The 17606-nt window shown below is 44.8% G+C and overlaps 1 protein-coding gene across 2 annotated transcripts in view; it reads right to left on the bottom strand.

Annotated features, from left to right (window-relative positions):
* Window positions 1–1791: 1791 nt before the first annotated feature.
* Window positions 1792–17606, bottom strand: part of MAP1B (microtubule associated protein 1B) — a 93017-nt gene continuing 77202 nt past the window's right edge. For both annotated transcript variants that reach the window (XM_061129580.1, XM_061129581.1), the window contains 3 exons: window positions 10426–16927; window positions 7377–7615; window positions 1792–6207 (listed from right to left, as the gene is read on the bottom strand). In XM_061129580.1, coding sequence (XP_060985563.1) covers window positions 6052–6207; window positions 7377–7615; window positions 10426–16927 — 6897 coding nt within the window. In that variant the 3' untranslated portion in view covers window positions 1792–6051. The remainder of the gene's footprint in view (window positions 6208–7376; window positions 7616–10425; window positions 16928–17606) is intronic.

The following is a 17606-nucleotide window of genomic DNA, read 5'->3' on the forward strand; positions in this document are numbered from 1 at the left end:
TCTGACAGATGTAATTAAAATCTCTTGGTCAGGATTTCCCACCCTGAGCACTCACATGCTTAACCCTTTAATTTCTGGAGGGATTTAAGAATGCCTTCTGGCATCCAGCGACTTCTAATGGGACCCATCTACCAGCCTCATGACCTGGAGGCATGGTGTAAGATTATAAGGAGTATTCGTGACAAAGGAACATCATTATGACTCCAGACAGGCTGCAGTGGGCTTTTGAGGCCAAAGGACCATCTGTGCAGAGACAGGACCAAGTCCTGGCGGTCTGTTGAGCACTCTGTGAGCATGTCTTCTGTGGAGGGGGCTGCGGTGCTGGGGCCTCCCACCCTGCATCCACCATTCTGGGCAGTCTGTGTTGCCCAGCATCCCCTGAGCCTTCCTCTGAGCCGTCACCTCTGCCTGGAGTTTGCATTGTCTAAAACACTCATGCACGTGCACCTGGTCTCAGTTTAGCCTCACGTCTGGTGGTTTCCCAATGGTCACCTACATTCATCCCTGGATTTTGGGAATCCCCGTCACTGAGACCAGTTAAGGCAGAACTTAATGTTTTGCTTGGGCTTCCCTGGTGGCTCAGATGGTTAAAGCATCTGCCTGCAGTGTGGGAGACCCAGGTTCGATCCCTGGGTTGGGAAGTTCCCCTGGAGAAGGAAATAGCAACCCACTCCAATACTCTTGCCTGGAAAATTCCATGGACAGAGAAGCCTGGGCTACAGTCCATGGGGTCGCAAAAGAGTCAGACATGGCTGAGTGACTTCACTTCACTTAATTTTGCTCACCTTTAAACAAACCCCAGTCTTACCCACTGCTGGGTATGAAGTAAAGATATAATAATCATTAAATGATTAAGGGGAACTCTTCCTTTTTATTATTATCACTTTTCCCAAACAACATCTAGTTCCAAGGTGTGAATCTAATCCATAGCATGTTATGTTAGTTGCTGCTGCTAAGTCACTTCAGTCGTGTCCGACTCTGTGCGACCCCATTAGACGTCAGCCCACCAGGCTCTGCCATCCCTGGGATTCTCCAGTCAAGAACACTGGAGTGGGTTGCCATTTCCTTCTCCAATGAGTGAAAGTGAAAAGTGAAAGTGAAGTTGCTTAGTCGTGTCCGACTCTTAGCGACCCCATGGACTGCAGCCTACCAGGCTCCTCCATCCATGGGATTTTCCAGGCAAGAGTACTGGAGTGGGGTGCCATTGCCTTCTCCATTATGTTAGTTATATAGGGTTTATTCTGTAACTGAGCAAGAAGCAAAGATATAATGATGGAGAGTGATGGCTTTGTAGAGCTCCAGGAAGTCAGCCCTTGGAGGAATCATCCAGTTTGACCATCTTGTCAAATCTTCTCATTTTTTACAGGTAAGGAAAGAAATTCGGGACAGATTAAGTGACTGAGGTCACACAGCCAGGTATGGCAAACCTAGGATGAGAACTTGGTTTTTGAGTTTATAATTTAGTAGGAAACCCTCCCAATATCCTCCTCCAGCTGCACTGCTCTATTTAGTTTTTCTTTCTAAGCAATAATTTTAATTCTCTGATCTTCCAGTTTCTGTCTTTAGACCCCAAGGTTCTCTCAGGCTTGGCTATAAAAGATAACAGCAGTTGTAAAAATAGTAGCAGGGCCCTCTCAGCAGTTTACCAAAAACCAGGGAACCCACTCTGGAAAGAATCTAATCACCCTCGTGAAAGAACCCCCCACACACCCACACCTGTGGGCAGCAGATCCCAACTCTCCGACGCGCCCAACAGCAATACACAACCAAAGACAGCACACACACACACACTTTTGCCACTTTTGTATTTTTATTGTGGAACTGATTTTCTTTTTTCTTTTACATCAAATATCCTCAATGGAAGAGGGGATATTGCACACAAATATCATAAAAGCACTACATATTACTTTCACTGGAAACTAATTTTCTACATTAGATATGACTGGCTAGGATAGAAGTGATGCAGGATTATAAGACGTAATACCATACACAGCTGCGGACCGACACAAACGCCACTCAGGACGAGAGAGGAGTGGGAGGTGCTTCTCGGCAGGGCCCAGGCCCCGCCCTCCCGGGGAAGGACAGGGCCGCCCGCGGGGCAGCCTGGTCTCAGGCCCCATCTCAATGGCTCCTTTTTTGGGGGGAGCGCCAAATGAGTACAGAGAAGCTGTTTATTTTTTCCCTTCCTTTTCAGTTTTTGATGCTGCCTTTTAAAATGAATAAAGTCACAGATTTTTTTTTTTTTTTCCATAGTAAATAGTTTTAATACCAGGTGAATAACCTAATCGCCTTCAAAGAAGTGCTCATCCCTAGGCTGCTTTTGGTGTTCAGTTGGTTAAATGATAAAAAGCTTTACAGTTCCTTTCAAATGGAAACAGGATTGTTTCTTCTAAATCTGAAGTGCAAAAAAAAAAAAAAAAAGTTATTAATCTAACTTACCATATCATTACTGAGCAAGAACCTCCTGTGACAGGTGACTAAAGAGGCAAGAAAAGCAATTTCAGAATTGCAGAACAGCTCCTGAGAGCTGAAATTTGGTAACAGGGAAAATGGGAAGTGGTAAAATTTCCATTAGCAAATGATTAAACCTTATTAAATGAGTATTGGAAAGCTCCTAAACTGTAAGCTATTGGAGACACTTAAAACATTCATATACACAGGGGAAACCATTCACTATGATATGTAAGGTTAAGAAAAAAAAAATTTTTTTTGAACTCCATGGGAAATGGCATTTAAGGGTTGAGGGAGGGGCGAAGGGGAAGGTCAGTCATTGTATCCAGTCCCACCACAAGACTGAGAAAAGCATGCACAAGGATTGGGTTTTGAGAAAGGGGATAGAATTAGTTAAAATTGAAAATGGAGGATCATCTCTAACATTTAGTCTCTGTAGAATTTTAAGAATACTACCAAAAAGGTCATGATCATGAGTGCTATATCTCGATGGAATCCCATCATTTAAACAGAATGTAAATTCCTTCCACTCAAATATTCAATCTATACAATTGGATTACATAATCAGTATGAATAAAGCTCCTAGAAGTCTGTGTCAATCTTTAGCTCTCACCATGAATGTACATGGTACATTGTGATGGCTGTTTCTAAACTAATTGTGTATTTATGGAACTAGCAAAATTAGGTTAGTCACGCAGGTAGGAAAGGTGTCTGGAAGGACAGGAGCAACCTATAATGTAAATATTGGTTTTCCTGTGATATTTGGGCTCTGTGGTCATCACTGAGAATAATGGATGGAGAAAGGTACTTATCTATTTAAAGAGCCAGCTGATCAGTGACAGCTTTTGTGTCTTTTTTCCACTAAATTCCAAAGCAAAAAAAGAAAAGAAAGAAAAAAAGAGTGGGATAGAATGGTTATATTTGAAGACTGGCTATAATTCTCCTAAAATGTTTGGTTTTTTTCTTAAAGCAAAATTATGTACATGGTAAATTAATGGGGGAAATTGGAAAACAATTCCATCTTCTATCAAAGAAAAATCAACCAGAGGTCTGGATTTGGCAAGAAGGCTGGAAGTCTGTTTCTCTTCCAATGCATTTTGTGAACCAACTTAACAACTAGTTATTAATAATTATCTTGAGTATCTTAGGTTGGCTCTTAAAATACCTTTGAAGTAGATGAGTTTATACTCACTGAAATCCATTTTTGTCAATGAGTTTTCTATCATGTGTTCACTTTTTGTACCCTTAATCAATGCATGTTCTTAAGGACTTCCAAAAAATAGGGTAATAAATAAAAGCTGCATTTCTAGAGAAGCCTAAAAAAAATAGATTAATTTTTTTAAAAAATTAAACATTTGAAAAATGTAATTCACAGCATTAAGTAGACTGCATTAGGTCCTCAGTGAAGGGACCCAGAAGAAGCATTGTTTAAACCCTCATAGTAGTTAGCAGTGCAAAACACACACTTATCAGACAAAAATAAACTAAATGTTAATTCTGAAATAAATAACTACATAGAAAATAAAACGAGGTGATTGTTGACTACTCCGTAGGTCTTAGAGTCTGCAGGAGACGCAACACGACAGAGCCCAGAACAGCTGTCACCGAAAAGTTTGCCACATCTGAACACTGGGTGCGTTGATCTGCAACTTGAAACTTGACGTCAGTTTTAATCGTGATCTGGCTTCCCAGGTTCATAGTTCAGTGATAACAATGATGAACATGATCTCTGAACTCTACATAATAAACCATAGGAGCTGGAAATTCATTTGCTTTCAATGTATTTTTTTTCCCAGAAAAGAAAATCCCAAAGCAAATTTTTGCTAGGGTCCTTTGAACTTGTCTTGGTTCTTTTACCTCATGGTTGAAGATCTTGAAAGAAGTATGCAGGATACCACTGGGTGATGTACTTGTAAAGGCCTAGAAAAGTTTAGCCATTCTCCCCCACTCTCAAATAGCACATACTCAGATTTTTGTTATGGGACTCAAGGGGTGGGAGGTATCACTATTCCTGGTAGGATGGACTTTTAATAAATATTATTACTGCAATATCAGACTTCAGTTTTCACCAGAACTTCAAAAGACACTAACTCATTTTTTTGTCTTACAAAACACTTAAAAAAAAAAAAAAAAAAAGGACTGTCCCTTGAAAATTTTCTGTGCATTTTCCTGTAAATGAAAACATCTGTTAAAAAGTTCATCTATGAAAAGTTCTCACATATCTAAAAAAAAATTCTTCTGTACACTTGTTCCCATAATTATGCTGAAATTAATGGAAAATTAAAAAAAAAAAAAAAGCCACTATAAGACAAAGGAAGCTAAATACTGTTCACTTGCTGAGAACCTCTTCCACCATTAAGATTCACTGTTTTCCCAGTTCTGATCATAGAAGCCATTTCAGTCTTGAATTTGCAGTAGTAAAGAAGCTAAGACAGGCTCAACTTGTTTGGTTGAGGGGCCTGAGGTGGTATTAACACACAATGCTCAGACTGTTGCACCAGTCAGGTAAGCTCCAAGTACCCCTCCCACGTGCACACACATGCTCCTGTAACTGGAGTATCTATAATCCTACACGGATGTTTTATAAACTTGCTGTCTCACATTAAAAAATAAGTGCATCAAGTATCTTTGTACATTCAAGTCACTTCCTAAGGCAAATTGTCTACCGTATGTACTCCCAACTGCTTTGGTATTTGCTTGGTAATTGGGGTGGACTTGGGTGTCTCCGCATGCAGGTTAATTGACTCAGAGTGGACTAGCTTTGTGCACAGATGCTGGGAACATGCCTTAGATCAATCTACTTGTGTGTTTGAAGAGTCTGAGAGTTCTGAATGGGGTTCAAACCACTTGCATGTCCAGTCTACACTCACTACACTACATCAGTGTGCAGCCTTCAAACTGAAGGAGCTTAATTAAGGCGTGAAAAATCTCACATGCCCTCATAACAAGTTTTGTTCTTTTCTGTTTTCTTCCAGCCAACTTGTTTTAGGAAATTAAGACCCTTTTGATGACTCAGACTGACACAAGTTGCAAACTTTGCAGACAACAGAATAGACAGAAAATGCAGACGTGACTGTTGGTTATTTTCTCCTCCCTGCCCCACCCTGCTCTCTCTTTCTCTCTGGTATCTCACCAGCACTCTCTACCATTATATCTCCTTCTCTTGCATTCTTTTTTCCTTCTCATTCTCTCTCTCTCTCTCTCTCTCTCCTGTGTTCCCTCTCTTTTGTGCACGCGCACTCTCTCTCTCCCTCTCTCTCTCTCTCTCTCTAAGACAAATGCCTCTACCTTAGCAGAAGTCAGTTGGGTTTGCTAGTGCATGGTTTCCAAATGTTCAGCAGAGATGAACTGGGGTAGGTAATTTTGCAGTAACTTGAACCCTAGTGTGGGAAGACTGCTACTTCCCTTAGCAATCAGCAAAAACTGAGAAATATTAGTGACTTGTATCACCATGACACAGTATAGTGTTTGGCAGGTAATAGTTCAGCGACTTATTTAGATGAATTGACTTTTTTTTTTTTTTTTTTAGAAAAGGTGGTTTCAAATCGAAGAATTTCTGGAAACAAAGTTCAAATCCTGTGGTGCGGCTGACCTTGGTTGTTACAGTTCGATCTTGCATGCAGGGAAGGACTCATCTTGCATAACCACTGTGCTGCTGCTTGCTAAAACCATGATGTTGAGGTCCTGCTGTTTCTCATGGGTCTCCTGGTACCATTCCCTCATCACTTCTGAGTCATGAGTCGGGATCAGGGTCACCTGCAGGAAGGGAGAAAACAGCTGCTAAAGAGCAGAACCAGAAATGGGGTGGGGAAAAATAGAACAGCAGTAAGGTATTAATTAGACCATTAGAAAAAGAAAGGGCAAGAGAAAAATATTCTATTGTCTTTAGAAAATCCAAAGGACTTTTCAACTTACATTTTCTAGGAACCAGAATAAAGCTGCTAAAAAATTAGTTTTCCTGGGGCAGTTGAAGACTAGAACCAAAAGCAAGTCATGACTAGCCAGTTAGTTCATCTATATCAGTTTTCAGTTCTTTAGCGTTATGAGAAGTTCTTCAGTTAAGGTGGAATTTCTTGTATTTTCTTTAACACAACTGATAGGATTTACATTAAAGATATTGCATATTTAAAACAAAGGGGCTTTAGTTATTAATGCAGCTGAAAACCTTCTAATTGCGTGTTAACTAACATTTAATCAGGAGAGCATAGATTTATGCCTTTAGTTTGTGTGTGTGGCTGGGGACAGGAGTGGGGCGGGTAAGTGATTACTAGCTTAAATTCTACCTAGTATTCAATAAAAGGCCACTGAGTGCTTCTCATTAGATTTCATATGATGAAATAACCAGGATTTCTATTTAATGTTATGCAAATACAGTTCACTAGATGACTATACAAAACCATAAGTAAAACTTAGATAAAATCCATAGCTGAAATACTATTAAGAGTGGTTTGTGGCTCATTAGGATGTTTGGGAGTTGGGAGTGTCCTGCTGAGGACCATTTTCAGCAATGCTCCTCCTGCAGAATCTCATGTGGACAGCTGATTTTCTAAATGGCCATATCCCTAGCTTTCGTCTACTTGGGAAAGACAAAGAAGTAAAGACTAATCTTTATCCATCTCACATGGAAATATGACACTTGGTTACATTGGTTAATATTCTTGGTAAATGAAGGGTGCGTAATCTTGGGCTCACTTTGCAGATTATGCTTCAGGGTGGTAAAGTGGCCTTCCTCCAAGTCCATGGTGGCTGGTGGTGAGAATACTTTTAGATCAGCTTCTGTGTGTGAAATCCACTTTGTTCAAGTGCGGCAGGCCCCCTGGGCACCTCATGGGGATCCACGGTGGTGCCTCATTAAACATGATCCCTTCCCGCTGCCTCTGGACACAGCTCCACGTGTTGTGCAGACACCGCCCTGGAACTCTTACCTGCATGTTGCTGCCCCATTGGGCTTTCCCTTCCAGCAAGGCATCCAGGACAGCCCGGCTGGGCTCCTCAGCAGCAGGGTCGTTCCCACTCACCACGTAGTAGGACGACCTCACTCTCTTGAAAAATTCCACGTCGACATTCTTACTATTGCTATGGTTGGGAATATAGCACAGGTCCAGGTACACAGGGGGGCCTGGGGGCACAGCTGAGGGCTTGGATGTCTTGGTGGTTCCTGGCCCTTCAGTAAACAAATAAAAACAAAGAAAAGGCCAGGGTCACAAAAATGTGAAGAGACTCATCTGTCCAGCACACCTTCCCTACTTATTCCCAAGAAGGTGCTCTAGGACATGGGAGGGGGGTGTGGGCATTCCCCTCTCTCATAGAGGGCATTTAACACTGGCAGTTTGGGACAGTATCATCTGGTTGTTTACCATCTCAGGAGAAATGAAGAGTGGGGCATTTCCCTTTGTGGACAATGCATTAGCAACTAAGAAGAGTTGCCAAGGCTTTCCCCAAAGATAGAACTAGACAGTAACACTCCTAGAAGAGCTACTAGTGTGTCTTAATTTGAAATGTGATCTAAGAAATAGATTTTAAAGGATGAAGGAAAGCATCTGCATTTGGTAGAGCATAGTTAAGCCATCTTAGTAATTCATGTTAGGATTTCATTTAAAAGCAATTTGGCCCACAGCTGAATATTATCCCCTCACATTTGATCTAGCCAGTGGTCAGATCTTAATATCATATGACCTCCAAGACCCTCAGCAACTCATTCTCATGCATAAACTGATGAAACACTGTATTCTCTCCTTAGGACAGTCCTCTAAAATCGTAGACCTCTCTCCTTAGACAAAGTTTGGATACCAAACTTTAGCAACAGGAAGGTTCTGCAAGAGCCTGCTTTCTCTAGCCAATCAGAACATACCAGACTGAGGTAAGTGGTATGTCGCAGCCAAAATTCCCCCCAAGTCAGAAAGCCCGGGCAAAGTGAAGGTTCAGATTAATCTCAAAGTTTCTGTGTACCTTGTTTCTAGAATTGGCTTTCTGATTTGTTCTAATTAGAAGGATGAAACGGTAACAGAACTAGCACTGTAAGGCAGTGGTTCTTCCTCCTGGCCACATAATTAGAATCACTTAGCATGCTTAATACAGATTCCCTGGCTTCACTGGGCTGGGGTAGGGCTTCACTGGCCTGGGTATCATCATTTTTTAAAAGCATCCCAGCCAATGCTAAAATATGTATCTGGTTTGAGACCACTGCTGTGAAACCACTTAACATACTAGTGAGATCCTGTATATTTAATCCTCTTTCCTTTCTCCATGGGATGTATAGAGACTGTCATCCCACAGTTAAAACCAGCCATGAACTGGTTTATTTTTATTTTGGAGGGCAGGGGGTAGTGAGAATCAGCCAAACTGGTATTTGGATAAACTCAATCATTTCATGAATAGATTAACCAGCCATTATAATGAACCTAAGCTAAAAGCCCTAAACATATTCATGTGTAAATCTCCCAAAGAATTCTGACTTGTAGCAGAGATTTGTGAGTTACAGTTCATCTAATATTTTTAAATGCCTACAGTTTCCACTTGCACCTTGAACCACTCCCATTGACACCAAGTGAATATTGCTCATAGAAGCCCAAACTGAGAGAACCACTAGAAGTTGACCCAGGTTTGTTTTAAAATTAATTAATAGTGCCGTTTTGTCTTTTAAAAAAATCTGTTGGGAAAGCATCTTCAATGTAAATTCAAACTAACTCACTTTACCTCAAAATTAAATGACAAAAAAAAAAGTGATAAATCAATTGTGTGGGCTATAGTGTAAGTTCATGAGTTTGGTAGCAAATTTCAGTTGTGTTTACATCTGTTTGAATGGATTTCATGTTTTCTCCTAAGTGCAGGTCATTGTCAAGTCCTTTAGATCAAGATTTATTATGTGGTGGTTCTATACTAATTCTAAGCATGAACAAATTCAGTTTGTTTTCTATGTGCAAATAAAAAGGAAATCTGATATGAGTCTTGAAATTGATGCTTCACGTTGCTTAAAAGTAAAAACTTGTACCTGTAACTAGTACTTCCTAAAGTATACTGAACTTTAGAGTCTCAAAGTTTCGTCTGTCAGATTTTCCATAATAAATCAAGAAAGTGTTGCTTATTTTTTGCTTTACATGTTTGTGAACTGTGATCTAAAACCCTCAAGGAACTATGTAAAGCAAATAAAATATATGAATTCAAATCGCTGTAATTGGTTTGAAGCAACAAAATGAAGCTGGGTCATCAGAAACCCGGATTCACCAAAAACCCAAATCATTGCCGAGAACTTGATAAGTCTAAGAATCTGAAGGCAGGGATGCCTGCTCCTGCCAAGTTGAATTTCAACCTAAAAAAATGTTGAGTCTCTATTAGTGAGGCAGTGTGGTCAGAGTGGAATAAGTAGAGTCTTGGATGCTCTTTCCTCAATTTGTACTGGGTACCCAGTGGTCAACTGACCTCACTGGTTGATTAAACAGAGCATTGCCTTGAATGGAGATGCATCTCCAGCCGGGTGATTTAATTTTGAAAATATTATCATTTTAATTAAAATATTTTTATTTTAAAAAATGGAACCTAAACCTTGGACCTATGCTGTTTACTCCAGGCTTGCCTTGGAACTCTAGGTCTCCCTAGGCCTGTGGGAACTCCTGGCTTATGGCACCTCAGCTTGATTCTGGGGCCAGCATTGCTGAAGCCACTGTCAACAGAATCTTCCTGAGGAGCCTGAAACACACACCCTTGGTTCTGAAGATTCAGACAAGGCTGCAGTTTGGCAAAAGGGAGCAAACCCAGGGGTTGCATCTGGGAAATCGGAGCTACCCTGGGCTCCCCCAAGGTCTATGGGCTACACTGGGCGGGGCTCCCTACCTTGTGGCAAAAGAAAATGGTGAAAGGAAGGGCACTAAGTTGTGCTCTCACCTCCCCAGTACAAAGTCAGGTGGAAAGGCAGAGGCTGTGGCTAAAAGTAGAATTGCAGTGTCCTGTACCAGGATGCCAACACCTCCCACCTACCTGCAGTTGCTGTCTTCACCGATTTGGATGTGGAGGCATTGGCGGCATTCTTGGTCTCCTTGTCTTTCTCTTCCCCACGTGCAGCTTTGACCTCAGGAGTGGTGTTGGTTTTGGTCGCTTTTTCCACAGATTCTTTCTTCTTAGGAGAAGCCACTCTGGACACCTTATCCGAGGATTCCTTCAAGGCCCCTGGTTTGGGTGAAGCCGCAGAGGGCTTGGACTTCCCATCAGCCTTCTTGACAGGTGAGGACGACTTGGTCTTCGTACCAGGCTTTTTGGTCTTGGTCTTCTCTTTCAGGTCTTTCTTCAGAGCTTTGCCCAGGTTCTGCTCGATGGCCAAGGCCTCCGGGTCCATCATGGACACGTCAGGGTGGCGTGGAGAAGGGCTGCGGTCCTGCATGGGGGCCGGAGGTGGATCCATGTGTTTGTAGGTGACGGTTTTGTCTGTGGGGATGGTTTCCGACTCATCTTCAGAGTCGATGTTGGCATCAGCTGTGATGGAGGGGCACTCCTCAGTCTCTGGAGGGACATCAGAGTCAGTCTGGGACGGGGCGGACTCGCTCACTGAGGTGGGAGGGGTTTCGTCACATTGTCGGCCCTGGGGCTTCCCTCCAGGAGGCGGCGGGGCTCCTCCTGACTGGGTGAGGGGCTTTTCTGATTCTTCAGTTGGCTCTTCACTGGCAAACCACTCGAGAGGATTGGGATTAATGAAGGAGGGTGAGAGCTCTGTCTTGGGATGCTTGTATTCGCAGGAGGACACAAGGCATAAGTCCACATCCTGGCGAGCCTCAGAGGGGGACTTCTTTTCGGCCATGTAGCACTGCTCTGAAGTCTCATAGGCATATGAAGACGCCTGGGGGGCTCGAGTGATTTTCTCTGGGGTCTCATAACAGTATGCGGAGGCATCTGGGGATCGAGTGGTTGTTGTCGATGTCTCGTAGGAGTAACTTTCAGACTCAGGGAAACCAGCAGTTTTCTCAGTGGTCTCATAAGAGTAGCTGGAATCCCCAAGTGTGTGGCCCCCCTCTTCAGAATCATCATAGCCATTGCTGATGTCATCCAGGAGCCTTTGAGATCGCTCAGTCTTTTCATAGCTGTAAGCACTCATTTCAGGGGTCCTTATGGTCTTCTCACTTATCTCATATGCGTACCCAGACTCTTCCGGGCTCCGGGTGGTCTTTTCAGTAATCTCATAGGTGTAGCCACCATCTTCAGGAGTCTTGGCGGTCTTCTCCATGGTCTCATAGGAGTAGCTGCTGTCACATGGGGATTTGGTGACGCTCTCGGTCTTCTCATAGTAATAGCCACTCACATCTGGGCTCCGGGTGGTTTTCTCATAAGCCTCATAGTCATAACCTTCTTCATCTGGGGACCTGGTTGTTGTCTCAGGTTTCTGATAAGTGTAGCTGAAGTCTCCAGGTGTCTTCCCTCCAGTATCCTTCTCCATGACAGGTGTGGTCAAATCTCTATCCAAGGCTAGATGGCGCGGCATCGTATCAAATAACATGGAGGCACGGAAGCCATAGGGCTCTGCGGATGCTGCATCCATCGGTGGGGGAGAGGCACTGTGGCACGCTGCTGTGCTCTCTTTGACTGCAGAGGTAGAATCTGAAAGACTAGGGGAATACAAAGGAGAGGATTCTCTCGGGGTGAGTGGAGAGATATCAGATTTAGGGGAGAGCTTCTCAGCTTCCAGACTCTGCACTTTTTCAGAGGTGAGTGAGGCATACAAGGATATGTCTCTGGGAGGAACAACATCGGACAGAGTATCTTCTTGGAGAGGAGATGCTATCTGAGAAGGGGTGTGAGCAGAAGAGGTGGATGGGGAAGCCTCCACCTGAGACACCGAGATGAGCTCAGAGAGATCATTATCTTGGGTGTAGGATGGCTCCTCTGTTGGTGGGATCTTATGGGATAAACTAGAGTCCTGCATGTCAGAAGGACTGTAGTCCACCTCAGTGGGCCCGTTTTCAGTGATATGAAGCATGCCTGCACCCACTGTAGGGTGATCGGGAGACTGACGACTAAAGTCCATAGCAAGGGAGTGCTCAGGGGACTCCTGGCCAAATTCAATAGACATTGAGGATTGTTCCGACCTGTGATCTTGAACCGGTGTCTGAGACTTGGCTGTTTTAGGGGAGAAGTCTGGCGGAGAAATTGACATTGGTCGTGGGCATTCTTCTTTTGATGGAGACATTTCTGTTTCCTGGAAAGTGGTGGGTGTTTGCACAACAGACACGGAAAGAGAGTCATCTACTTCAGTGGAGTGTGGGGATCCAACCTCGGCGTGCAGCGAGGGAGACACATCGTCTGTCGTTGGCTCTGGGAATGAGCTCGTGGCCACAGAAGCTGTGGAGACCGAGGCCACACCCTCCATATGAGAGTATGTGTCTTCCACTACCCCCTCATCGACAGGGGTAGCTGACTTGTCTGAGACGGTGCCTTCAGAAATGGACATCTTTGTGTCTTCTTTAAGAGATCCAAATTGACTGACATCTATTTGTGTAGGAGAAACATCTCCTCCTAACTTCCTTTCATCTAAGGTCAGTCCTGCTTGAGAACTCATGTCTTCAACATCATCAGTTTTCTTTTCTTGACCAAAGTCTTCCTTTATTGGTATAAAATCTGTGCTTTTCCCTTCCTGTTTGTCTTGGAAAAGACCAGTGGAAGTCATGTCAGAAACTGGACTTATTTGGTCTGGAGAGGCTTCTTTTCCATCCTTTCCTTCAAAGGGGCTTTCGGTACCTCTGCCAGGAGCCCTGTCATCTGCACTTAGGAAACTTTCATATGCAGACTCGGATCCAATTAGGGGAGGGCTCCGTAATGGAGACAAAACTTTTTCAATAGGAGATTCTGAGTCAGGCACAGGTTCATCCATGGGGCTTATGGAAGCCCTTTCACTTTCATCTTTGGCATCACTGAATTCAAAGCTCACTGGGACTGCTGCTGGTTTTTCAATGACCTCTGTGGGAAGGTGACTAGATTTCTCTTCAGTTGGAGATTGGTAGTATGGTGTGTGGCCAGCACTGCCAGTCACAGACTGAGATGGAGACACCACTTCCAGGGTCTTATCCTCAGGACTGGCACAGTGTTCTTCCACTACTTCCTGGGTCACCTCAGGAGACACTGGGACAACTTCTGCCTCTGCTGAGACTTTAATCTCATTAGGTGTCAGGGAAAAGTTCACGCTACGTTCACCCAGGGGGGTCTTTTCTATGGGCGATGGCGGAGATGGGCTCAGGGATGGGCTCTTGGGTGGACTGAGTTTTTCATCCAAAACTGGTGAGACCGTGTCTTTGATCTCCAGCGTGGCACTAGCTCTGGCATCTTTCTCTTCAGAGTAGTAGGCCTCGCGTAGAGCAGATCTGCTGAATTTGTCTTCCTCCATGGAGGAGGGTGGTGAGATGGTGGAGGCTGAAGCATTATAGTCCCTCCCATCAGTGGCATCTGTTTTTGACCCATCAGAAAGTCCATTGAGAGATGTCACAGCAGGTTTGGCATATTCCTGAGAATACAATGAAGACTCGTATTTGGTGATATTTACAAATTCTTGAGACGGGGATTCGGTCTCTTCATTGTTGGTCTCGTCACTCATCACGTCTCGTGGAGTAGACATCTCATCCATAGGGGTGGGCTCACTGGATATCTCAATGGTAGACTGGGTGTAGCCGGAGGTGGCCGTGAATTCTTCAGGCTGGTCTTCCCGATTCTCCTCGTCAGAGGCAGTGGCCTCACTCTCCGAGCCTCCAGGTAAAGTCTCATCGTGAATGGAAGAGGCAGGTTCTCGAACGGGAGACTGGGCTCCCACTGGCTTGGGGGACGTGGTGAGGAACCCATACTGGTCCTCGGTACGGCTAGCCTCCGCAGCCTTGTCCACCACAGCCATCACGTAGTCTTCCGCTTCAGCCTTTTCGGGCTCGTAGTCTTCCTCTCTGGCGTCCTCGGCTCTGTCCTCCTCATCCCCCTCCTCCTCAGACTGCTCGGCCTCTCCCTTCTCCAGGGCCTCGTCCATGTCTTCTTCGGCTCGGTCGTCAGCACTGGCCACAGACTCCCTCTTCTCCTTGATGTGCACGTCCGCCTCAGCCTTGGCACTCTCCTCCTCTTCCGCCAGGCTGTGCTTGGAGGTGCTCACACGCACGTGGTCCTCTGCATCCTCTTCCGGTTCCTCCGCCTCTTCAGTTTCTGCCTTCTCTTCATAGTCTCCAGTCTCAGAGGACTCCTCGAAACCTGCCCCCTCATCTTCAAATTTTTCGGTGTCCTCCACCCCCTGCTTCTCAACAGGCTCCAGCTCCTCGGGGGTCTGCTCACACTCCCCCTCCCCTTCAGTGGTGGTGATTCCCTCATCAGGGGACTCGGCGGGGCCTTTGATGACTTCGGTCTCTTTCTGGATGACATAGGCTTCGACGGGCTCAGTTTCCTTCAGTTTCTCTTCATCCTCGATCAGCTCCAGCTGAGGCTTGATGTCTTTCGCGACGTCGACCTCTTCAGCCTTCAGCTCCTCAAAGTCCTTGGTCAGATCCTCGGGGGACGACATGAGGGACCTCTCGGCCTCGAGTTCTTTGGCGGGGCCGGTGGTTGCTAACCCAGCCACGGCTGCTGCGGCGGCCACGGTGCCAAGGGCTGCGGCCGCAGCCTCTGCAGTCTTGCCTTCCTTCTTGACCACTTTAATCTTCCCCTTCTCCTTTGGCTTCCCAGCAGCCACGGACTCTTTCTTGACAGGCTCTTCCTTCTTGGGTACTTTTGGTTTTAATGCAGCCGGTTTTTTTGCTTCAGATACAGGAGTAGGTGATTTCTTTGTGTCTTTAGGAAGTTTCTTAATTTCTTTTTTGGGTTCCTTTTCCTCCTTTTTAATTTCTTTCTTTTCCTCCTTCTTCACCTCCTTCTTGGCTTCCTTGAGTGGGGTTTCTTTCTTAACCTCTTTTTTGATTTCTTTTTTCTCTTCTTTCTTGATTTCTTTTTTGACTTCCTTTTTCACCTCTTCCTTTTTTGGTTTTTCCTCCTTCTTGACGGGTGTTTTGTCCTCCTTCTTAGCCACTTCTTTCTTTGGCTTTTCCTTTTCCTTCTCCTCTTTCTTCTCTTCGGGTTTTGGCTTTGTCTCCTTCTTCACTGTCTTCTCCTTGGCGACTTTGGGTTTGACATCTGTGCCCTGCTTCTCAGCACCCTCAGCTTTGGCCGGGGGCAGCTCTTCTTTGCTGGGCGTCTCCTTTTCTGTCACTGGAGGTTTGGTCTCGGTTTTCACAGGTTTGTCTTTTTTCACCGTCACCTTTTCTTTGCTTTCAACCTTGGGTGCTTTTTCCAGCCCTTTTGTGACTTCAGGGGTTTCTTCTTTTGACTCCTTTCGCACAGTTTTGCCAGGGAGTGGTTTTGCGGCTGGTTTCAAACTCTCGCGGCTATCGGCCCTCTGTTTCAGCTTTACTTGTTTCACAGCAGGGGTGGCCACCTGGCCCGTGAGATCCTTCTGGGTGGCCAGCGGCTGTTTCAGGAAGTCCAAATGTTTGAGCTTTTCCAGTCCTTCCAGGATATTGTATTGGGTGCTGTTGCCAGGAAAGAGAACTCGGATGATCTTCTCTGCAGGGTTCGCTGGATGCCACACGATCAAAGATGAGACTGACGTTAAGTAGGAAATTGGGATGTCTATTTCCTGACCATTAGGCAGGATTAGTTCGGCCTTGTCTTTGTTGGTGCCAGTCCACTGCTGCATGAAATACTGCATCTCCTTGCTGCTCTTGACTGGGTTAAGCACATACATCTCCAGTTTACCAACTCCCATTTTTTGGAAAAGAATGACAGGATCGATGGTATTGCCTACGCTTCTGAACAGAGGTTCTGGCTTCATGGACAATTTGTTTAGGTACTGGAGAGTGAAGCAGGCTTCTTCTATGCTTCTCTTCATCTTGATGTTTGGCTCTGGGTTTTTCAGATTTTCAGGTACATTGAGAAATACAACCCCTAAGTCGGGAGAGATGAGGTTTTTCATCCAGTCACTATTGGTGGTGGAGCCCTGGGACTGTTCCTCCTCCAGCTCTGCAATTTTCCGTTGGAGCATGCTGTTTATTCCAGGCAAATTGTCGTCCCCAATGTGGGTGAGCAGGATGGAGTCCACTCGGTCCAAGTGTCGGATGAGCTTCCAAAAGCAGGATTTTCTTTCGGAGCCTCCGTTGATGAGCATATTGAATCCGTTCACTGCAAACAGTGCAGAATCACCCCTCCCTCCTGGAAAAATGTAACAGCAGGGCTTGGAGAGCTTTAGAAATCCACCTGATGTGGGGGGTTCTAGGATGTCAAAGGGAGACGGGACTTCCACAGATTCCGAGAGATACTCAGTAAACTCAGAAAGTCCTTCCATTTCTGGCAATATAGACGCTGAGTTGAGTTTAATATTGATGAAGTCTTGGAGATTGTGTCTGTCAAGATTGGAGTTTTTCCAGTCCCCTTCTTCGGGACAGAAAAGGGTCAAGCTGGCTTTGTTGGCAGGATGGGTGGTACTCAGTAATTCCCCAATCTGGGATTTTTAAAAAAATGATAAGAAAAAAAGAGAAAAAAACGGTTTAAGTGACTGTCATCACTGATCCAGCCCCTCCATCTATTACTAGGTATTACAGGATCATCAGATGCACACAGGGCAAATGTCAGGTGTTGGTAGGTAAATATTTCCATACTGGTAAGCTAACAGCCTTTGTCCTGACCGCTCCTTCCATTCCCTTCTGCCTTCTCCCTGCCCCCTGCCCCCCCACCTCAGACCTCGCCACCATCTGTTCTTGCCCCGCAGGGGATCTTCAGAATTCTGCTCAGCTTCTAAGGCCAGTGACCGTCTGGATGATCAGTGCCTATGTGGTTATGAAACACTCTGCACAGCACCCCTGGGTACTTGCCATGCAAAAATGCCCTTTGAAAAGTAATAAACTATCACAGGAGAAGGCTAGGTGAGTCATTTCACCACTGATATAAAATGTTTTCTTTTATTCCACTGGGCCTGGCTAAAAGGACTGATGACACATTAAAAGAATTTAGATATAGTGCACATGGTGTCAATATTTAGAATTTGGTAGGTAGAGAAGAACAAAGTTTGCTGGCTTTTTTTTGCACCTTGTAGACAGGAAGTTATAGACTGCACATTGATACAAAAAACTACTGGTTCTGGCAATCAGTTCACACTATGTAAAGCATGAGTGGTTCACCCA

This window comes from Dama dama, chromosome 25, assembly GCF_033118175.1.
Source record: "Dama dama isolate Ldn47 chromosome 25, ASM3311817v1, whole genome shotgun sequence".
Classification (NCBI taxonomy): domain Eukaryota; kingdom Metazoa; phylum Chordata; class Mammalia; order Artiodactyla; family Cervidae; genus Dama; species Dama dama.